We start from the raw sequence: 16,993 nt of genomic DNA on the forward strand, positions 1-16,993 counted from the left end.
CTTTTTGACCTGCAGGAGTGATGACTCAGCAGAATTAGAAAAGAAATGGAAGGCACTTTGTGGTATATGTAACCTGGCTTTTTATCAATGCACTCCTCTTAACTTCCTCTTTCTGTGGCCTATCTGGTGATTGAGCTTGTGTTATGTAAACATGAATTATCATCACAGAGGATTATCTTCCTCTCTCATGCAGCTGAAGAAATGTCATGGAACTTAACAATCTAAAAATGTTATGTGTATTTTTGGTCCATATTTCACCTGTTCTACCAGGATCGTATCACAGTTTTCTTCTCTTTTTTTTTCCCTCCACAGGGTTTCAGAATGGATGAGCAAAGATGCCCGCTTCCTCCTCCACTCAAAGTGAGTCTCATATTGTCACATCTCTTCATAAAGTGCAGCCTGGTGAAGCAGCTGTAATGAAAAAGTTGCTCAACAACTGGATTAAGGATTTGGCAGGGATTAGGGCTGCAAAATCCTCTGCTGTCACTTATGGCTGCAGACTAATGTAAAAGTAAGTGAGAGGACATCTCAGCAGGTGGTCTCAGGTTAAGAAGGCTACAGCCCGGATGGTAAACATCAGGAAGAAGAACAAAGAACTATTAATTGTAACTTCAGCCACATTTCAAAATTGGGGATAATGGCGAAAAAAAGTATTTGAAATTGAGGCGAGTGGCTCCACCAAATCAGAAAATGCTTTCTGGAGTGCAAAGAGCATCATATAGTAATTCCACAGTAAATAAATACACTTATCAGGTAGTTAAATTACAAATATGTGCTGTTACATAATCCTGCATATATTAACTACCTGTAGGCTTCTCGCACAACAACCCAAAAAAGTATGACAGCATTATACTTCTGTTTCACAGTCACAATTTTTGTTGCCATGGTTACTTTAATGTATAAGAAACGTTGCGTTCAACAGCACTGCGTGACGTATAAATTGCCTGGGTCATGCATCGAATACAGTGGTCATCAAAACTAGAAAAGCTCTCAAATTGTTACTGTTTTCTAAGAAAGTATAACCAGATCTGTCAACTTAAGGCATATTTTGTTTTCCTCCCCACAGACAGAAGAGGACTATATCCCTTATCCCAGTGTTCATGAGGTACACACAGTACATGCCCCTCATATCATCATCATATACATACATACATATACAGTAATGAAGTAAAGTAAAAAAAAATTCTGGAGCAATGGAAGTAAAGTAGTTTAAGTCGTTAATCTGTTTCCTCTCTCACCAGGTTCTGGGTCGCAGGAGTCCTTTTCCACTCATCCTGCTGCCACAGTTTGGAGGCTACTGGATAGAAGGGACCAATCATGAGCCCAAAAGTCCAGCAGATGCTGATCAAGCCACCTGCCCTACTTCCCAAATCAAGCTGGAGACAAACAGCACTGCTAAGATCTACAGGAAACATTTCATGACAAAGGTATTTCTCTTTTCTCTTTTGTGCCAAAAGTCAAAATTTTGGACATCACTTCCAGTACATCCAAGCGGTGAACTGTATCATGAAGCAAGCATTGTTTCAAAGCATTTGAAGAGAATACAGATAACACACGAGTGCCCATTTTGACATTATTCCATGCGAAACATGTTTCCTTCTCATACATACGTGGTCAGAGACATTTAGCACATTAGTATGAATAAAACCCCAAACATGATAAAGTGATATTGTACTAAATGAAACTAAATGACACGGAGTCAAATCACAACTGCATCAGAGTCAAGCTGTCCAGGGTGCTGTGTGTCTGTGCCACATTTGCCACATGTGTTAAGAGTGACTGATTGTGTATTTCTGTTGTATGTATGACAACTGGAGATAACGGCACACGTCATTTTTTTGGTGAATATTTTCGCCATCTTTTATGAACCAAGGCGGAACCAAGTGTGGTGTTCAATTGCACATACAGTAGGTGACACCTGGAGACAATGGCAGCAGTTACCTGACACAGACCAAGGACACGTACTGACATGGTTTTTATTTCATAGATTTCCCCATCACTGAATATCTGCTCCATGATGATAAATAAAGCTTCTACACCATCTACCTCAAAATTACAGTTAGGACTGTGATGTTTGGTGATTGGATGATCAGTTGGTTCATCAAAAAGAACTGGTTGCTGTTTACCGTCTTGCTGTGTGATATGGAAACTTAAACCACTGGACCTTTACAAACTGCTTCTTTTGTTTCCATATAAATTACCAGTATAAATTCCAACTTATTTCACATTTGTTGCCTTTTACTTTATTGTTGTGTCACCCACAGTTTCTGCTGCTTCTCTGCCTCTAGGAACACTTTAATTATTACACGATGGATGCTGCCCTGGGCCACTTGGTCTTTTCCATGAAGTATGATGTCATTGGGGATCAAGAGCATCTGCGCTTGATGCTTCGGTACAATTTCCCATTATTTTTCTCTCACTCTCCCACAATCGCCGCACAATTTCTGCCCGTTTTCCTTTTATTGTTGCTCTCTTTCTCTGGATGGCTCAACCCTGGCTTCAAATGTCTGTGTAATACCATGATATTGAGCTATTTTCACACATGACTTGACTCCTCTGTATGTTTTTTTTCTCTCCTCATGAATAGTATGTCAGGGGAAAATATGACACAGAGGACATGTTGCCTCTGTGGTGAATTTTAAAATGTTTTTTTTCCCTGCTTGATTTCTGACAATAAGCAGCTTAGCAGTTAGGCCGTCCCCTGCTGTTAGACGTCACCAAAAATCTTTACTAACCCCATCTCAACTTTGAATGTGTTTTTTGAGTTTTTATTTAAATTTCAAGACATTTTTCTGCCATTTTTAATTAAAGATGGCATTTAATGAGTTGAACATGTTTCATAGTTCCAATTATTTTGGACCTTGCGAGGCCAATTGTGAATTTTGGTGTTGCCACATGAGACTTGTGAAGTTTTTTTTTCAACATAGGAAGTTTTAGATATAAGTTTAGTTATCTTCAATGCCAGCGTGCATGGTGGGGTTATTTTCTCACAACTATCATACTCTCATTTCCACACACCTTTTTGAAAAGGTCTCCTCAATTGCATGAATGTCTAACAACAAAGCACCAAACCATTCAATCTTAAAGCTTTGACTTTTCAAACTTTGTCTTCCAGCACAAAGCTAAAAACCTTCCATGATGTAATTCCTATTTCCTGCCTTACTGAGTTCCCTAACGTGGTTCAGATGGCCAAGGTAGGCAGGTCATGTTATTATCACGTAGAGTTTGTGTCAGATTTAAAAAAAAAAATGCTGAAATGCATTTTATGCTTCTACCTTTTTTTCTTTTAGCTTGTTTGTGAAGAAGTAAACGTGGATAGGTTTTACCCTGTCCTCTACCCAAAGGTTGGTATCGCTCGTCACTGTGACTTGTGTGAAGTACCAACACTACAGCTCCACTTAAAACGTCCTGTCTTCTTTTTCCAAGGCGTCAAGGCTCATTGTCACATTTGATGAGCACGTGATCAACAACAATTTTAAGTTTGGAGTTATCTATCAAAAGTTTGGCCAGGTGAGTGCATTTCAGAGAGACGCTGCCACTAATCTTTCCTCACATGTCTCCAACTCCACCTGTAAATGCACTTTGCCTCGTCTTTGCAGACATCAGAGGAGGAGCTGTTTGGGAATATGGAGGAAAGTCCTGCCTTTGTCGAGTTCTTGGAGTTTCTGGGCCACAAGATTGAGCTTCACGACTTTAAAGGGTTTGGACGCTGGTTTTCAAGTGCATTTCTTTCAGTTGTCACAGCAGGTTTCAGGACGAGTTGGTTATAGTTGGTTCATTAGTGGTGTTGTTGAACAGCACTTTCCACCTGAAAACCTTTTGGATTTAATCATCCATTAGTTCTCTTTTCTTTCCATCTTAGCTAGTTTAGTTGAACTCTAATATGTTGCCTATCTGCAGACCACATATATGTGTAAGTGACATCGCTTATTTACACGTCTACAGGCGTGCATATCAACATGATAGACTTTAACCTCTTTTGACCTTTTGAAGAAATAAGGATGATTATAACTTTTCTATTAAATGAGATAAATGATGCTTTTTTATTTTCACTTCTATGGTGTGACAAAGCTGTGAGTAATGTGTGGTTTGGTTTGGTCAAGAAAAATATCAAAAAAGTTTTCTTCATTTACTGCATTCTGTCCATGAAAACATACCATAGTCCTCATAACACCACAACAAACCGACGTCTTGTAATGTTTCTCCACACTGTCACCCCCTCTTTCTCCTGCAGGTCAGAATATGGCCTTTAATACTTGTGATCTACGCCACTTCTTAGATGATTATATGATGCATATGAAATAATGTGCCTAAACTTTAGATTCTATTGACTCCGTGAACTTTAGAAACAATGATCTCAGACATGGGAGATCGCATAAACGTTCATAATAGCAATCTTTTGCCCAGGTTGATTTTTTTTGAGAAAGTCATTTATCAGAGTTAGCTATAAATGAGTCCTGGCATGTGTGGTGCCAGCATTGTGACTGAGGAGGCAGAGGAAGTGCCCTTGGCAAATGCTCCTTGATGGAAAAGCATGTTCTCCTCTGTCCTTGTCTTTCCTTTTGAAAACTTTTTTATTTGTTCTCACTACTTGTTCTTGCTCTTGCCATTAACTGTTTACTTGTTTTTTTTCTCCTGCAGGTTTCGGGGTGGACTGGATGTCACTCATGGACAGACAGGCATTGAATCCGTCTACACACATTTCCATAATAAGGAGATTATGTTCCACGTGTCCACAAAGCTGCCTTACACAGAGGGAGACTCACAGCAGGTATTGTGACATCTCAGTGATTGTTCACCAGAGTAGACTATTTGTCTTTTAACAGCAGTTTTTTTTAGTATCCTTGACTAATTGATTTGTAAAGATGTCTCTTTGACTGTCAACCATGTGTTTGGCTGTCGCAGCAGCCTTCGGGGTAAATTTAAGTACATTTTGTGACAGTAAATTTGGCATAACATGAAGAATCACAGGAATCTGTAATTGTCATTCTCAGGTCATAGACGTCATAGTTTAAGCAACAGTTTGCCATTTTTGCTCTGGTGCAAAATGAGGAGATAAATGTGTTGCTTGAACTTGTAAACATGCAGAGAATGGATGTTCAGAGAAGCTTCCCTTTCTGTAACAGAATAAAACAAACGATACTGTCAATTGTTTATTTGGCACAAAAATTGATTTCCATTCTTTTTCCTAATCTAAGCATTTGTATTATTGGTGCTAATGAAGCTCTCATCCAACTGTCAACATGTTTTGAGCTGATTATTTCAGCAAAGAAAAAAAAGTGTTATACTCTGTATTTAATTGTCCTCACCTATCCCTCTGTCATAGACGGATATATAACAATTCTTTTTTTTTTAACATTTTACTATTTTCACTATGATATCCGTATGTGCTTCTTACTTTGAAGTTGCTTTTCTGTCAGAGCAATTTGCATTAGTGCTAATCTGTCCTGTAGAAGCGTTTCAAAATTGTTGCCACAGTAACCCTGCACAAATGTTCCATTCACAAATAGGGATTCAAAGAAGACACTGATGTAAAACAATAAATGGAACATCCAGCCTGACTTCAGCAAGGAAAAATTGCTGAATTTATATGGTCCCGTCTGATTTAAGCAGATGACAGATGTCAAGTGTCTCTAGTTGAGTCCTTTTTTGTCTCACTTGAATGAATCTCATTCTGCTCTCTTGTGTGAGTAGAGCCCTTGTGTGAGTCAATATTAAAGCTGACGCTTAATAAGGTGGAGATGAGGCAGCACTAGCCTGGCGTTCTGAATTTTATCATTGCATAGATCGAAATATGCGGTGTAGTCTGGTTTGGACATTGCATTTGCTGCTCATTTATGTACAGTATGTCTTTCAAACTGTAATCTGGTCTCGCATTGTGGCATCCAAATGTATTAGGGTTGTTTATTTATTTGTGTTTTTATTTTATTTGGAGACATTTACAGAAGTTGTGTCAGACCCTAGTTTAAAACATTTGTCCATTCACTGAGATGCTAATTGTACGTTTGACACGACTTCAGCTGAAGATAAAAACTCACCAGATGGTTGATTGTTCTCGTGTGAACAAACAGACAGAGGCTATAAAGCCGTTTAACTGCATACTGGAAACGACCTGCCTCTAAATCCTAGAATAATTATTTGCTCGGCTGTTGTCACACGGTGGTTCAACTCATGAGACGTTTTACAGCAACACCAGCTTACACTTGAGCTTAACAGGTGTGAAGTGGCTTTGTTAAAAGGCTGCACTTAAATGTGCTAAACAGCCTGATGGCTGATGAAGAGTAATGACTTCATGCTGCTGTGGTGCAAATGCCACAGTGTTGAGTTCCCGTGGAGGAACATGGCTGCAGCTGCATCTGTTCCAATATTCTCACTCCCTGCTCATTTTCCAAACTATATCTGTTTCCGAAATGTAAAAGAACATCTTATATGGCTTTTTATATGTAGGTCACAGCATCCTCATGCTAAGAGTCATTTTGGAGGGCTTGTTATTGTGATATCTCCTCTGAGTATTTTACCTACTTATTCAGATTAGCCTAACCATCATGAACATCCCCCCCCACTATCATCTCAGCCATCTTTTTCAGTATTCTGCATTTTGAATTCTTATATTTTTTTAACATCCATCTACTATGTTGATCTTGTCCATTTTGTTTTACCTTAACTTATTGTTATTATTATTATCATTATTTATTGGAGCCCATGAGCTGTCGTATTTAAAGAGGTCACAATGTTGCATGTTGTTGGACTGAGGGAGGTAGCAAGAGTACTCCACACAAAAAGGCCCTTTGTCGAACCTGGATTCAAACTGTTGACCTTCTTGTTGTGAGGCAACAACGCTAGCCACTCGACCACCTTGGGGCCTATTTATACCAGTTAATTTAGTTTAAGCTTTGTTTGGCTACTGTTTATCTGTAGAACTAAAAAAAACATCTTTGTTTCTTCCATTGGGATTCATATTTATTGACATTCACACAGTTATGTCAGTTATACCCCATCATTCAAGATTGATCATAGCTAAATTGAAAAAGCAAGTACATATAAAGGTTTATGGGTCAGTATATTGATTCATATTGATTCCACACCTTTACACTTTCTTTAAGGGAAGAGCTACAAGACATTAGGTTTCCATTTTTTTATAGCTGATAGTTGTATAAACTGGGGTGACAGGCATCTCAGACAAGAGGTTGTACTCTTGGATTAAAATCAATGTCCACCGCTTCGCTGTGACTATATTTTCTAGTCAATCTCTCAGTGCAAGTGCTGGATGTGACAGGCCTGTGTTTGTAAATGCTCCAACTGGTTATTTGACATGTTTCCACGGTTGTTAGTTTTGTTTATCTGTGTCCTCCAGCTGCAGAGGAAGAGGCACATAGGCAACGACATCGTGGCCATCGTGTTCCAGGAAGAGAACACGCCCTTTGTACCCGACATGATTCAGTCCAACTTTCTGCATGCGTATGCGGTGGTGCAGGTGGAGGACGCTTGCACAGACAATGTCACTTACAAGGTTTGTTCTGAGGACAGTCAATTCTATATAAAGGCACTCTCACAGTCAGACGGTGACCTCTCTGCGTGACGCATCCATCAGACGTTACAGTGTACCTGCTTTCTTTCTCAGGTGTCTGTGACGGCAAGGGATGACGTACCTTTCTTTGGGCCGGCTCTGCCTGACCCAGCCATCTTTAAAAAGGTAAGCACTGAAAATTCACGGAAAAATGTGTGGGGTTGATTTCTTCAAAAATACCACGAAATATCATGAAACTTTACTCACTTTGTATCCTCCACCGTCAGGGACCTGAGTTCCGTGAGTTCCTCTTCACAAAGCTCATTAATGCAGAGTACGCCTGCTACAAGGCTGAGAAGTTTGCCAAGCTGGAGGTGAGAATTGTGTGTGTGTGAAATTGTATTTGGTACTTCTTTAGGACCTTTCCTGGCATAAACACTGATTAGGTTAAAATAATGGTTAGCAATTAGCTGGTTATAGTTAAGGATAGGGATAATGCTTTTGTGTAGGCTGCCCAAATGAATGCAAGTCAAGGCAGTTTTTGGGTTTTCACGCTGGTATGATTTGTGGCTGGTATGATCATAGATTACTCTTAGTCTCTCACACTTCTCAAATGCGACTCAGCCCCTCTAAGATTTATTGCCATATTTGTTTCACTTGAATCCCTTAATTTGAAATGATGAACTTTCATTTTTTGTTGTTGTTGTTGTTGTTGTCAGGAACGCACACGTTCTGCCCTGCTGGAGACTCTATATGAGGAGCTGCACATCAACAGCCAGTCCATGATGGGTCTTGGTGGTGATGAAGACAAGCTGGAGAACGGGGCCGGAGGAGGAGGAGGGTTCTTTGAATCCTTTAAGGTACATACAGCTGATGAGATGTGCTGTCAATCAGGCATTAGAGAGAATGGAGACGAGTGGAGAAACTTTCCGGGTGCTTTCCTTACCCCTCCCCCTGTCCTGTCACTTGGCTGGGATTCTGGGTATTCACACAATAAGAAAAGAAATCAGAAAAACATGGCAGTATCTCAAAGGGTCAGTCCTTTGACATTTGATTTCCTCACTTGGCTGTGGAGCTGCTGAAAGGCACTTTTGCTTTGACTGAGAGTGCTCCATCAATGACCATTAAGGTTGTGGAGTGACACTCAGCTGCTGCAGCATGGCAGTAGACGCTGTGATTGTGTGTGTGTGATGAGCAGCTTAATGACCCCTCATTAAGGAGCCGATGATGCAGTCTGCATGTTTCCCACTGGGCAGCGTTCCCCTACTGTTTTTCCTCTTCTGTGTCGATTACTTCTCTTTGCTGCTTCAGAGAAATATACTTACATTTCCCACAGTGTCTTCATTTCATTACATCTGTGATTCCATCATTTTGTTCACTATAAAGTCTGTATGTATATATATATATATATATATATATATATATAACTTAAATTATCGTGCTCGTCCAACTAAGAGTGGACATACATTTTTAAACACGTAAGTCTGCCTGAAATTGTACTAAATGGAATTTCTCAAAGACAGACTAACTCATTCAAACAATGCGGCCGGGAATCTGATTACAATATTTCTATTGGACACAAATCAGCTAGGGAACACTGATTATGGTCCATAGGCAAGGGCATCGGAATGCATTCAGAAAATCATAGAATAAAAGCAAGACATCAAAATGGCATTAATCAAAATAAAAGGTAGACAATTAAAATCAACCATAAAATATAAAAATAGTCATTAAAATCATGAGAGATAAAAGTGTGATTTGCCAGTACAAAGTGTGTTCAAAAGATAAGAATGAATTGATAACGAAGATGATTATTTAAGAAAAAGCTGCAGTATATAATGTTTTCACAGTCTGAGCAGACCATCAGGTGAGGAGCAGAATACCTAAATGCTCCTTCACTTTGTTTGGTTTGCTTCTGGGAACACACAGTAAACTTGTTTCTGATGATCTTAGAGCTCTGGATACTTCATAGGGAACTAATAAGTCTAGGATGTATTCGATGTATAAGACCATTCAGCGCTTTGTGGACCAAGACTAAGATTTTGAAATCTATCCTCGGACTCACAGGAAGTCAGTGTAGTGATCCAGGGACCGGTGTGATGTGGTCCAGTTTCCTGGTATAAGCAGCATTCTGGACTAGTTGCAGCTGCCTGATTGATTTTTTTGTTAAGACCTGTGATTACACCATTACAATAATCTGGTCTGCTGAAAATGAAAGTTTGATGAGCAAGTTTTTTTTGTTCAGACAGAAAACCCTTGATCCTTGCAATGTTCGTCAGGTGGTAATAGCCAGATTTAGTGATATCTTTTAGGTGGTCGTTAAAATTGAGGTCAGAGTCAATAATTACACCCCAGATTTCTCGGTTTTGTCTGCATTGAGCTGGAGAACGTTCTGGCACATCCATTGATTTGATGAATACACTTAGTCAGTGAAAGTAAGGGTTTGTAGTCATGTGATGACACTGAAATGTTAAGTTGTGTGTCATCTGCATAGGTGTGATAAGACGTGTTGTAATGTGGTGTAATAAGCTGAGATAGAGGCAGCATGTCGATGTTGTTCCTATCCCAGAGCTTTGACTCCAAAATACAAGGAGAAGCTGGTACAACAGAAGAAGAACACAATAGGAAAATGTGATGAAATCCGGAGACCGAGCTCATGCTCTGGCAGCTGAAAGAAATTCATATTTGGAAGTTTATGCATGATCGTAAGACTTGGAATGCCACTCAACATGACAACAGATAAACCAGAAATTAGACCGCATAAAATTGAGCATGAAAACGCACTGAATGCCTCTCTCTCTCTCTGTTTGTGTGAAGATTTCCATCCCTTCCTTTCTCTCATTCTCTCTCTGCTCTGTTCCCTCATTATTCACTGTCCCATCTCAGCTTCACCATGACACAAACAAACCTGCACTACAGTTTCCGCCTCCTTACATGATAACTGAGAAGACGACAGATGCTGCATCATCCCACTCCACTGCAAAGCCTACACTCTCCTCGACCTTTTGTGAACCTTTGTTTGAGTAACACATACAGTATATCCCCTTCTGCGTGTTGACCTGCACTGCCCCTAAGTGTTCAAAAATAGTCCTGCATATTAATATGTATATGAACACGCGCACGACCATATGCTCACATACTGTTTGTGCTCTCGCCGTTGAATAATAGGTTCAACATGTAACCCTATTAACCCACATTGAAGAGAATGTATTTTTAAAAGTTGCCGTCAAATCTTTGCCTCATCATGGCAAATTTTTACCATTAAATCGTTATATTTCGGATTTGTCATATTAAGGAAATTGCGTGTGTTTCTTCCTTCCTGTGACAAAATGTATTCTGCATAGTGTAACACATTATAATTAACGTTTGCAGGAGAATTTGTAATAATACCTACATGTTAGCAGTTGAAGTATCGGTCAGAGTGTTGGGTTTCCACATTATATTGGTGGATCCACTGACAGTATCTCCTCGTCTCTCTCTGTAGCGGGTCATCCGCAGCAGAAGCCAGTCAATGGATGCCATGGGCCTCAGTAACAAGAAGTCACACACAGTCTCCACTAGTCACAGTGGCAGCTTTACCCACAATCCCGCAGAGAGCCCCAAAACCCCAGGGATTGTAAGTAGCCCATTCTGGTTCACACGATGCCCACTAAACATGTACATTCAGGGTATAGTATAGAGTCCTCATGTTTTTCATCATAATTAACATCCGTGTGCTAACATCAAAGCACTCGCTTTCATTGCTGACATTTTTGCATTCCCTCTTGCTTTGTACTAAATATGCTTACACTGATATTTTTATTCATTTATCATTTTTATGATTTATGGCTCACATTGTTCTTATTAATTACTCCCTTTCTAAGTGTTTGTTTTGAAAAATAACACAATCCATTCTCAGCATTTCATTGAGTCTCACGTGTTGGGATGATATGAAATGAGTGTTCGAACTCGGATTGTTCGAGAGTCTTAAAGTGAGCTCAGTGTAGCAGCTGTTTGACTACCCAGACTCCCTCTGTGCCTCATTAATGTGCTTTTGTCATGACTGTATCCTTGTGTAAATGTTTAAAAAAAGAAAAAGAAAAAAGAAAACCTTTCCTCAGCAGTTTGTGTGCATGAGTGGCTGAAAACAAATGCATGGAGTGTGTTACAAATGCAAGGAGCACACTGTCTTGTTTGTCTTGTTGTTTGTGTCTCTTTCTAAAATGGGGTTAATTATGTTTTAGCTTATTGGGTAACACCATAATTCTGAAGTCAAACAAAATTAAACCCATTTATTTAAGTTTTCTATATGGACACTACTCAAGGGCTGGGTGATAAAACATTTTCTTTCTTTTTTCAAAAGCAATTTAACAAGAGGCTGACACGTTAATCCTGTTGTTATTATTCTTTTTAAATCACATTGATCCAGTGTATCATCTCATGTAGAGTCGTCTTTCAGAGAGTCTTTCTCTCCGTCACTGACTGCCCGCTTGAGTGAAGCTGCCAAGAAGCACCCACAAAGTTTCTCCAGAATCCTCATAATCCTGATTTAATGTGGAGACGGACTCTCTCTGTGTCTTTGTGTGTGTGTGTGTGTGTGTGTGTGTGTGTGTTTAGAAGACAGGTCTTCCTCACAACAGTTTCTCTGTCACTCACTTGCAGCAGCTTATTTTTGAGCTTAAGATCCTAATCATTGAGATGCTGTCGGCAAAATACCTTTAGTGACAGGTTTTGGTGACAGAAGTTACCCACTAGAGCTTTAACGTTTCTGAAGTAGATAGTTTGTACGTTTACAGAACACCATTATTCTGTTAGTCCGACTTAAACCAGACTTTTGACATACATGTGACATACAAGTCAGATTTACACGGCCGATAATGCAATCGGAATAATTCCCCCGAAATAATAGAAGAAGGAGGAACACAGAAGAATGAGACAACAGCAACAAACAATAAAAAGGTGAAATTGGACTGACAAGGAGACCAGTGTTACATTCTGTCAGCTTAAAGAAGTGGATCTTGTTGATGGATGGATGGTAGGAAGATTTTGAATTTCAAACATGAAAACATTTTCATTTATTCATGTTTAACGAATGAACTTCTGCGATTAAAAAAAAAAAATAGTTTGACAGCCCTATGATTAATATAATGTTCATGCGTTGCAGAAGCACATTTGTTTTGAATGTCTCACCTCAGATTCATTCAGAAATCAATGCCATTTTCTGTTTTTAAAGAAACCACCAATAACTGTTTAATTTGACTTTTTCTCAGGGGCTAAACCCTGAAGTAGCTCACATTTACTGTGGTAATTATTGATATTGACTGATTTGAAAATGTGTATCATTATGACCTTTTTTTGTCCATATCACCCAGCCCTCATCTAGTTTTGGGTAGCTTCCACTGAATGCATCACTGCACAGACCTGTTTCCCTCAGAGCAGCGAGTGCGGACATGCCTGCTACCTCGCTGGCACTCTACCCCCTTCTGTTTCGGACGACAGCCTGCGTTTGCTCCAAAAACCTCTTACTACTTCCTCAATGTCACGTCCTCTGTAATAATTCATGCTGCGAGCTCTTTTCCAAGCTCTTTTGCACTTTGTTGTTTAACCTTTTTGTGTTGTGCGCATGAAATCTTATGACGTGTTCTTTTTTTTTCCTTTTCCTTCTCCCTCTCTTGCTTGTTTCAATCCATCACCTCTTTCTTCTCTCCACTTCCCTCACCCTGTCTCATGTGGCTCAGTCATTGCTTGTCCCAGGGAAAAGTCCCAGTAAATATGGACGTCGAGGCAGTGCCATAGGGATAGGAACAATAGAAGAGGTTCATGTATAATTCTCCCTTCTTGTTTACTATTGCTTGTCGTTTATTTCTTTTTATTTTTAATGTACAGTTACTAATTGCCCTACTTGTGTTTTATTAAATGTGGTTTAACGAGATTGTCAAACCATAGGTGCCATACATTCAAGTAACATTGGTTATTATTTTAATTGCATTTATTCATTGGCACAGAAGCTAAAACACTCTTCCCCCACCAAAACACATCGCTTCAGAAATTCCTTCACCTCATTCAATTTTTAACTGTGCAGCTTGACACTGAAAAAGAAAAGAACTTCAGAGAAGAAAAATGTTAGACGCCCACATAATGTTCTCATACATTCATTCACTGCTTTAAGGCATATTAAATTAACCTTTTTTTCATCATTAAAACAAGTATAACAGCAAGCGGGACTGTAATGTTATATTTTAGGAAATGTAGAATAGAAATTCACTTCCTACCATAAGCCTTGTAGATTGTGGGTTTGTAAAACATGTTGCCAATGTGTCATTATGTTATTTCTTGACCAAGACATCGCTTCATGATTCCTTTGCAGCATATTTTACGTATATATGGATATCTTTTCTGCATATTTACATATTTACTGCTGTAGTTGTGAGAAGCAAATGTTTTTGTTTTTTTTCCTTGTGGTGTGTCTGACTTCCCTCTCCCTGCACACTGTCAGTCATTGATCATTCCTGGGAAAAGTCCAACCAGGAAGAAGTCTGGGCCCTTCAGCTCGCGCCGCAGCAGTGCCATTGGTATTGAGAACATCCAGGAGGTCCAAGAGAGGAGGTGAGACGATAGAGTAGTGCTGCTCACCAGGGAGTGGGTAGTGAAATGTGAGTAATGTGGCAACAGATGGAGGCAGTCACATTAAAATGAAGAAAAACAACCATCACAGTGTCAGAACTGTATTTAAAAGGTTCCTGTGATTAATGTGTTGATGAGAAACTACAGTGGCCTTTGTGTGTGCCGTAAAACACAAAATCCCAAACATCTGTTGATTGTAAACTAATGAAAAAACGAGTATAAATAGTTTATGTGATGTCTAATATTCAACCTTTTATCAATAAATGAACTTTCTTTTCTGATCTTCATCTCCATCCCCGTCCTGAAGTCGGGAGGTGTCACCCAGCACCCAGAGGACACTCGACAGCAGCCACCTGTCGCAAGAAAACAAATCCGACACCTTGTCCAATCACAGCTCTCCAGACTTCCCTGCCACCAAGAACAGGTGAGAATCAAGAACTGTTTACTGTAAATGACATGAGGACGTTGTTTGGTGGGTGGAGAGAGAACACAGTTTGGAACATTAATGATCATCCACATAGATCCGAGCCTTGCCAGGTGTTGAGTCATGGAAAAAGACAAAAATGGTCAAATCAATTTCGATAGTGGTATATACAGTACATTAGTGTTGTACACAGGAGGAGAAGCCCATGATCTTATGAATTTCCACATAACACTGTATCCTCACAATGATGATTTTGAACCAACAAACATACATGCAGAGTAGTAAAGTTTTCCTGAGGGACAACACAATGCGTCAAACACAGCACACCATATTTTCACTGTCCGCATGAATCATTATAGCCTTGATTCTAATACAACATGTTGAAAACCGAGCACACATTCAGCTTATAAAACTATGACCATGGAATGAAAGGCTGGTCTGTAGTTAAACTTGTTAAATAGAGTGCTTATATGGTTCCCTATTGTCTCAAAAGCTGCACTGAATCTGCAAGCATAAATATTATGATATTGTGGTCATGTTGTTTTTTTTTCAGGATCATTGAGGAGCAGCAATGTATAATTTAGGGTGGATTTAAAAAAAAAAAGGGTGATGTGGCATACAGTTGCATCAGAGGGAACAAGAGACAGGGCTGTGAAATGATGAAAAATGTATTTGATTTTTGGGAAGAAAAGAAACGTTTTTGTTCTGCTCTAAGTTGTTCTCCAGCGCGTGTGCACGTGTGTGTGTTTTATGTGATCAGAGTGACCCAGGTGTGTAGTTTGGCAATGTGTTACAGGGCGCCATCCATCCCAGAGGCGCAGGACCTTTCCCGCTCCTCCTCCAACGCCAGTAGCTTTGCAAGTGTCGTGGAGGAGCAAGAGCATGAGCAGGAGGCTGAGGAGGAGTACGACACAGGACTGGTGGGTGGAGACAGGCTGACGTGATGGAAGGACAGACATGTACAGAATGTCACTGAACCAAGCCACAAGCAGCACCTTCTTTTTACACCTGTGGTTATGTGTATTCTTTCTGTTTATTCTGGTTATACATTGTTTTGGATGTGGAATTCCATTAAAAAATGTCGAATTTTCAGATTTTTATTTTCATAATATACATTAAATAAAGAGAGATATTACACCTTTTTAACTTTTTTTTCTTTTTTTTTACAGGAAAGTATGTCGTGTGTTACGCCGCTCAGGAAAGACTCATTTGTGTACAGCTCTGGGCTGGAGGACAGTGTGTGCTGCACGGGCCAGGGAAGTTTTCCAGGTGAGTTGAGGAGAAAGTGACTCCTATTACTGGGCTGGTAACAGCCCCAAGGCACTGGACATGTTAGCTAAAGGTCGACTGATCACATGGGTATCTGGGGGGAAATATAAATGCGGCAGATGTTATACTAACCCTCTCTGCTTGTGCAATTAATATTGAAGCAGCCTTGAGTGACAAACTTCACCTCAGCTGCACCAGTAGAGCTGCCAACAGCTGATGGCCTGTTGTGTGTCACTGTGAGGAAAAAAAGAGCACTTCTTTAAATGAATGACATCCATTCTGCCTAAAACTGTTTCCAGCACAACTTTTTTTTCTTTCTTTCTATCACTAATGTTTAAATTTGAAAACATTAATCCTTTGCATGTCGGAATAACTTTCAGCCAGAACAGCTGGCAGCATTATGTCTTTGACTTTATTAACAATGACAGCCACACATCTGTCGCCTTCCCCCAGTTTCCCGTCTTCAGCAGCAACTGGACGGAGTGAAGACGTCGGAGCCAAAAGGGACAGACAGCAAGCCCAAGACAGAGCGCCCCCCGCAGGAGCAAATGTTCTCATCGGTAAGACGAGGTGACTTCAAGATGTTTACAAATCACTGCATTAAAAAGACACATTTGAGTGATGTAATTCCCTTCCATTGCAATAAAGCAAAGATTCAATATAATGTTCATACACACACTTGAAGGTTTAATTGTTTTTGAATGATTTGTGAAACGTCTCTCTGACAGTTTTGTCATTTTCTGCACACAAATGTGTTTAAAACCCACACTTTACTGATTTCATTAACTTTCTCACTGGAGCGAAAATCCATCTGTAATTATTTGACAATTACTGTGGTAACTGTCAGATAATTACAGATGTATGGATAGATATTTATGAGATATGTGATTTGCATGAAAAAATGTCAGAACAGAAAGATGTTATAAAAACGGAAAGGATCATTAGTTGCATGCCTCATCTGATGTTTATTCTCCTGCAGGCTTCTGATGCTGCCATTAACTGTCTCTCTCAATTTCCTCCTCATACCTCTATGCAGAACTGTTAGCCACACCTAAATGATCACAACGTCAACATAATTTTTCAGGTTAGATATTTTATTTATAATTTGGCAAATTAGCAACACAATACTGAGGACATTTGACTTTTTCTACCTTAGCTTTTGTCCTTTGTTGACTCCTTGAACAGCTATT

General features: G+C 39.6%; 1 protein-coding gene across 11 annotated transcripts in view; it reads left to right on the forward strand.

Moving 5' to 3' along the window:
• rap1gapb (RAP1 GTPase activating protein b) overlaps positions 1-16,993 on the forward strand; it is a 77,606-nt gene that overhangs the window by 58,651 nt on the left and 1,962 nt on the right. For 3 of the 11 annotated variants that reach the window (XM_044023022.1, XM_044023014.1, XM_044023023.1), the window contains 21 exons: positions 313-360; positions 1,067-1,105; positions 1,242-1,427; positions 2,289-2,392; positions 3,116-3,194; positions 3,291-3,344; positions 3,427-3,510; positions 3,600-3,700; positions 4,642-4,771; positions 7,355-7,510; positions 7,622-7,693; positions 7,795-7,881; positions 8,227-8,367; positions 10,992-11,123; positions 13,225-13,302; positions 13,983-14,092; positions 14,418-14,534; positions 15,313-15,454; positions 15,704-15,803; positions 16,257-16,373; positions 16,840-16,887. In XM_044023022.1, coding sequence (XP_043878957.1) covers positions 322-360; positions 1,067-1,105; positions 1,242-1,427; positions 2,289-2,392; positions 3,116-3,194; positions 3,291-3,344; positions 3,427-3,510; positions 3,600-3,700; positions 4,642-4,771; positions 7,355-7,510; positions 7,622-7,693; positions 7,795-7,881; positions 8,227-8,367; positions 10,992-11,123; positions 13,225-13,302; positions 13,983-14,092; positions 14,418-14,534; positions 15,313-15,454; positions 15,704-15,803; positions 16,257-16,373; positions 16,840-16,862 — 2,091 coding nt within the window. In that variant the 5' untranslated portion in view covers positions 313-321 and the 3' untranslated portion in view covers positions 16,863-16,887. Of the gene's footprint in view, positions 1-312; positions 361-1,066; positions 1,106-1,241; positions 1,428-2,288; positions 2,393-3,115; positions 3,195-3,290; positions 3,345-3,426; positions 3,511-3,599; positions 3,701-4,641; positions 4,772-7,354; positions 7,511-7,621; positions 7,694-7,794; positions 7,882-8,226; positions 8,368-10,991; positions 11,124-13,224; positions 13,303-13,982; positions 14,093-14,417; positions 14,535-15,312; positions 15,548-15,703; positions 15,804-16,256; positions 16,374-16,839; positions 16,888-16,993 lie in introns of those variants that run through there. The other 8 variants (XM_044023018.1, XM_044023019.1, XM_044023024.1 and 5 more) reach the window with 6 other exon arrangements.

The sequence above is a fragment of the Solea senegalensis genome, linkage group LG4, assembly GCF_019176455.1.
Source record: "Solea senegalensis isolate Sse05_10M linkage group LG4, IFAPA_SoseM_1, whole genome shotgun sequence".
Taxonomy (NCBI): Eukaryota; Metazoa; Chordata; class Actinopteri; order Pleuronectiformes; family Soleidae; genus Solea; species Solea senegalensis.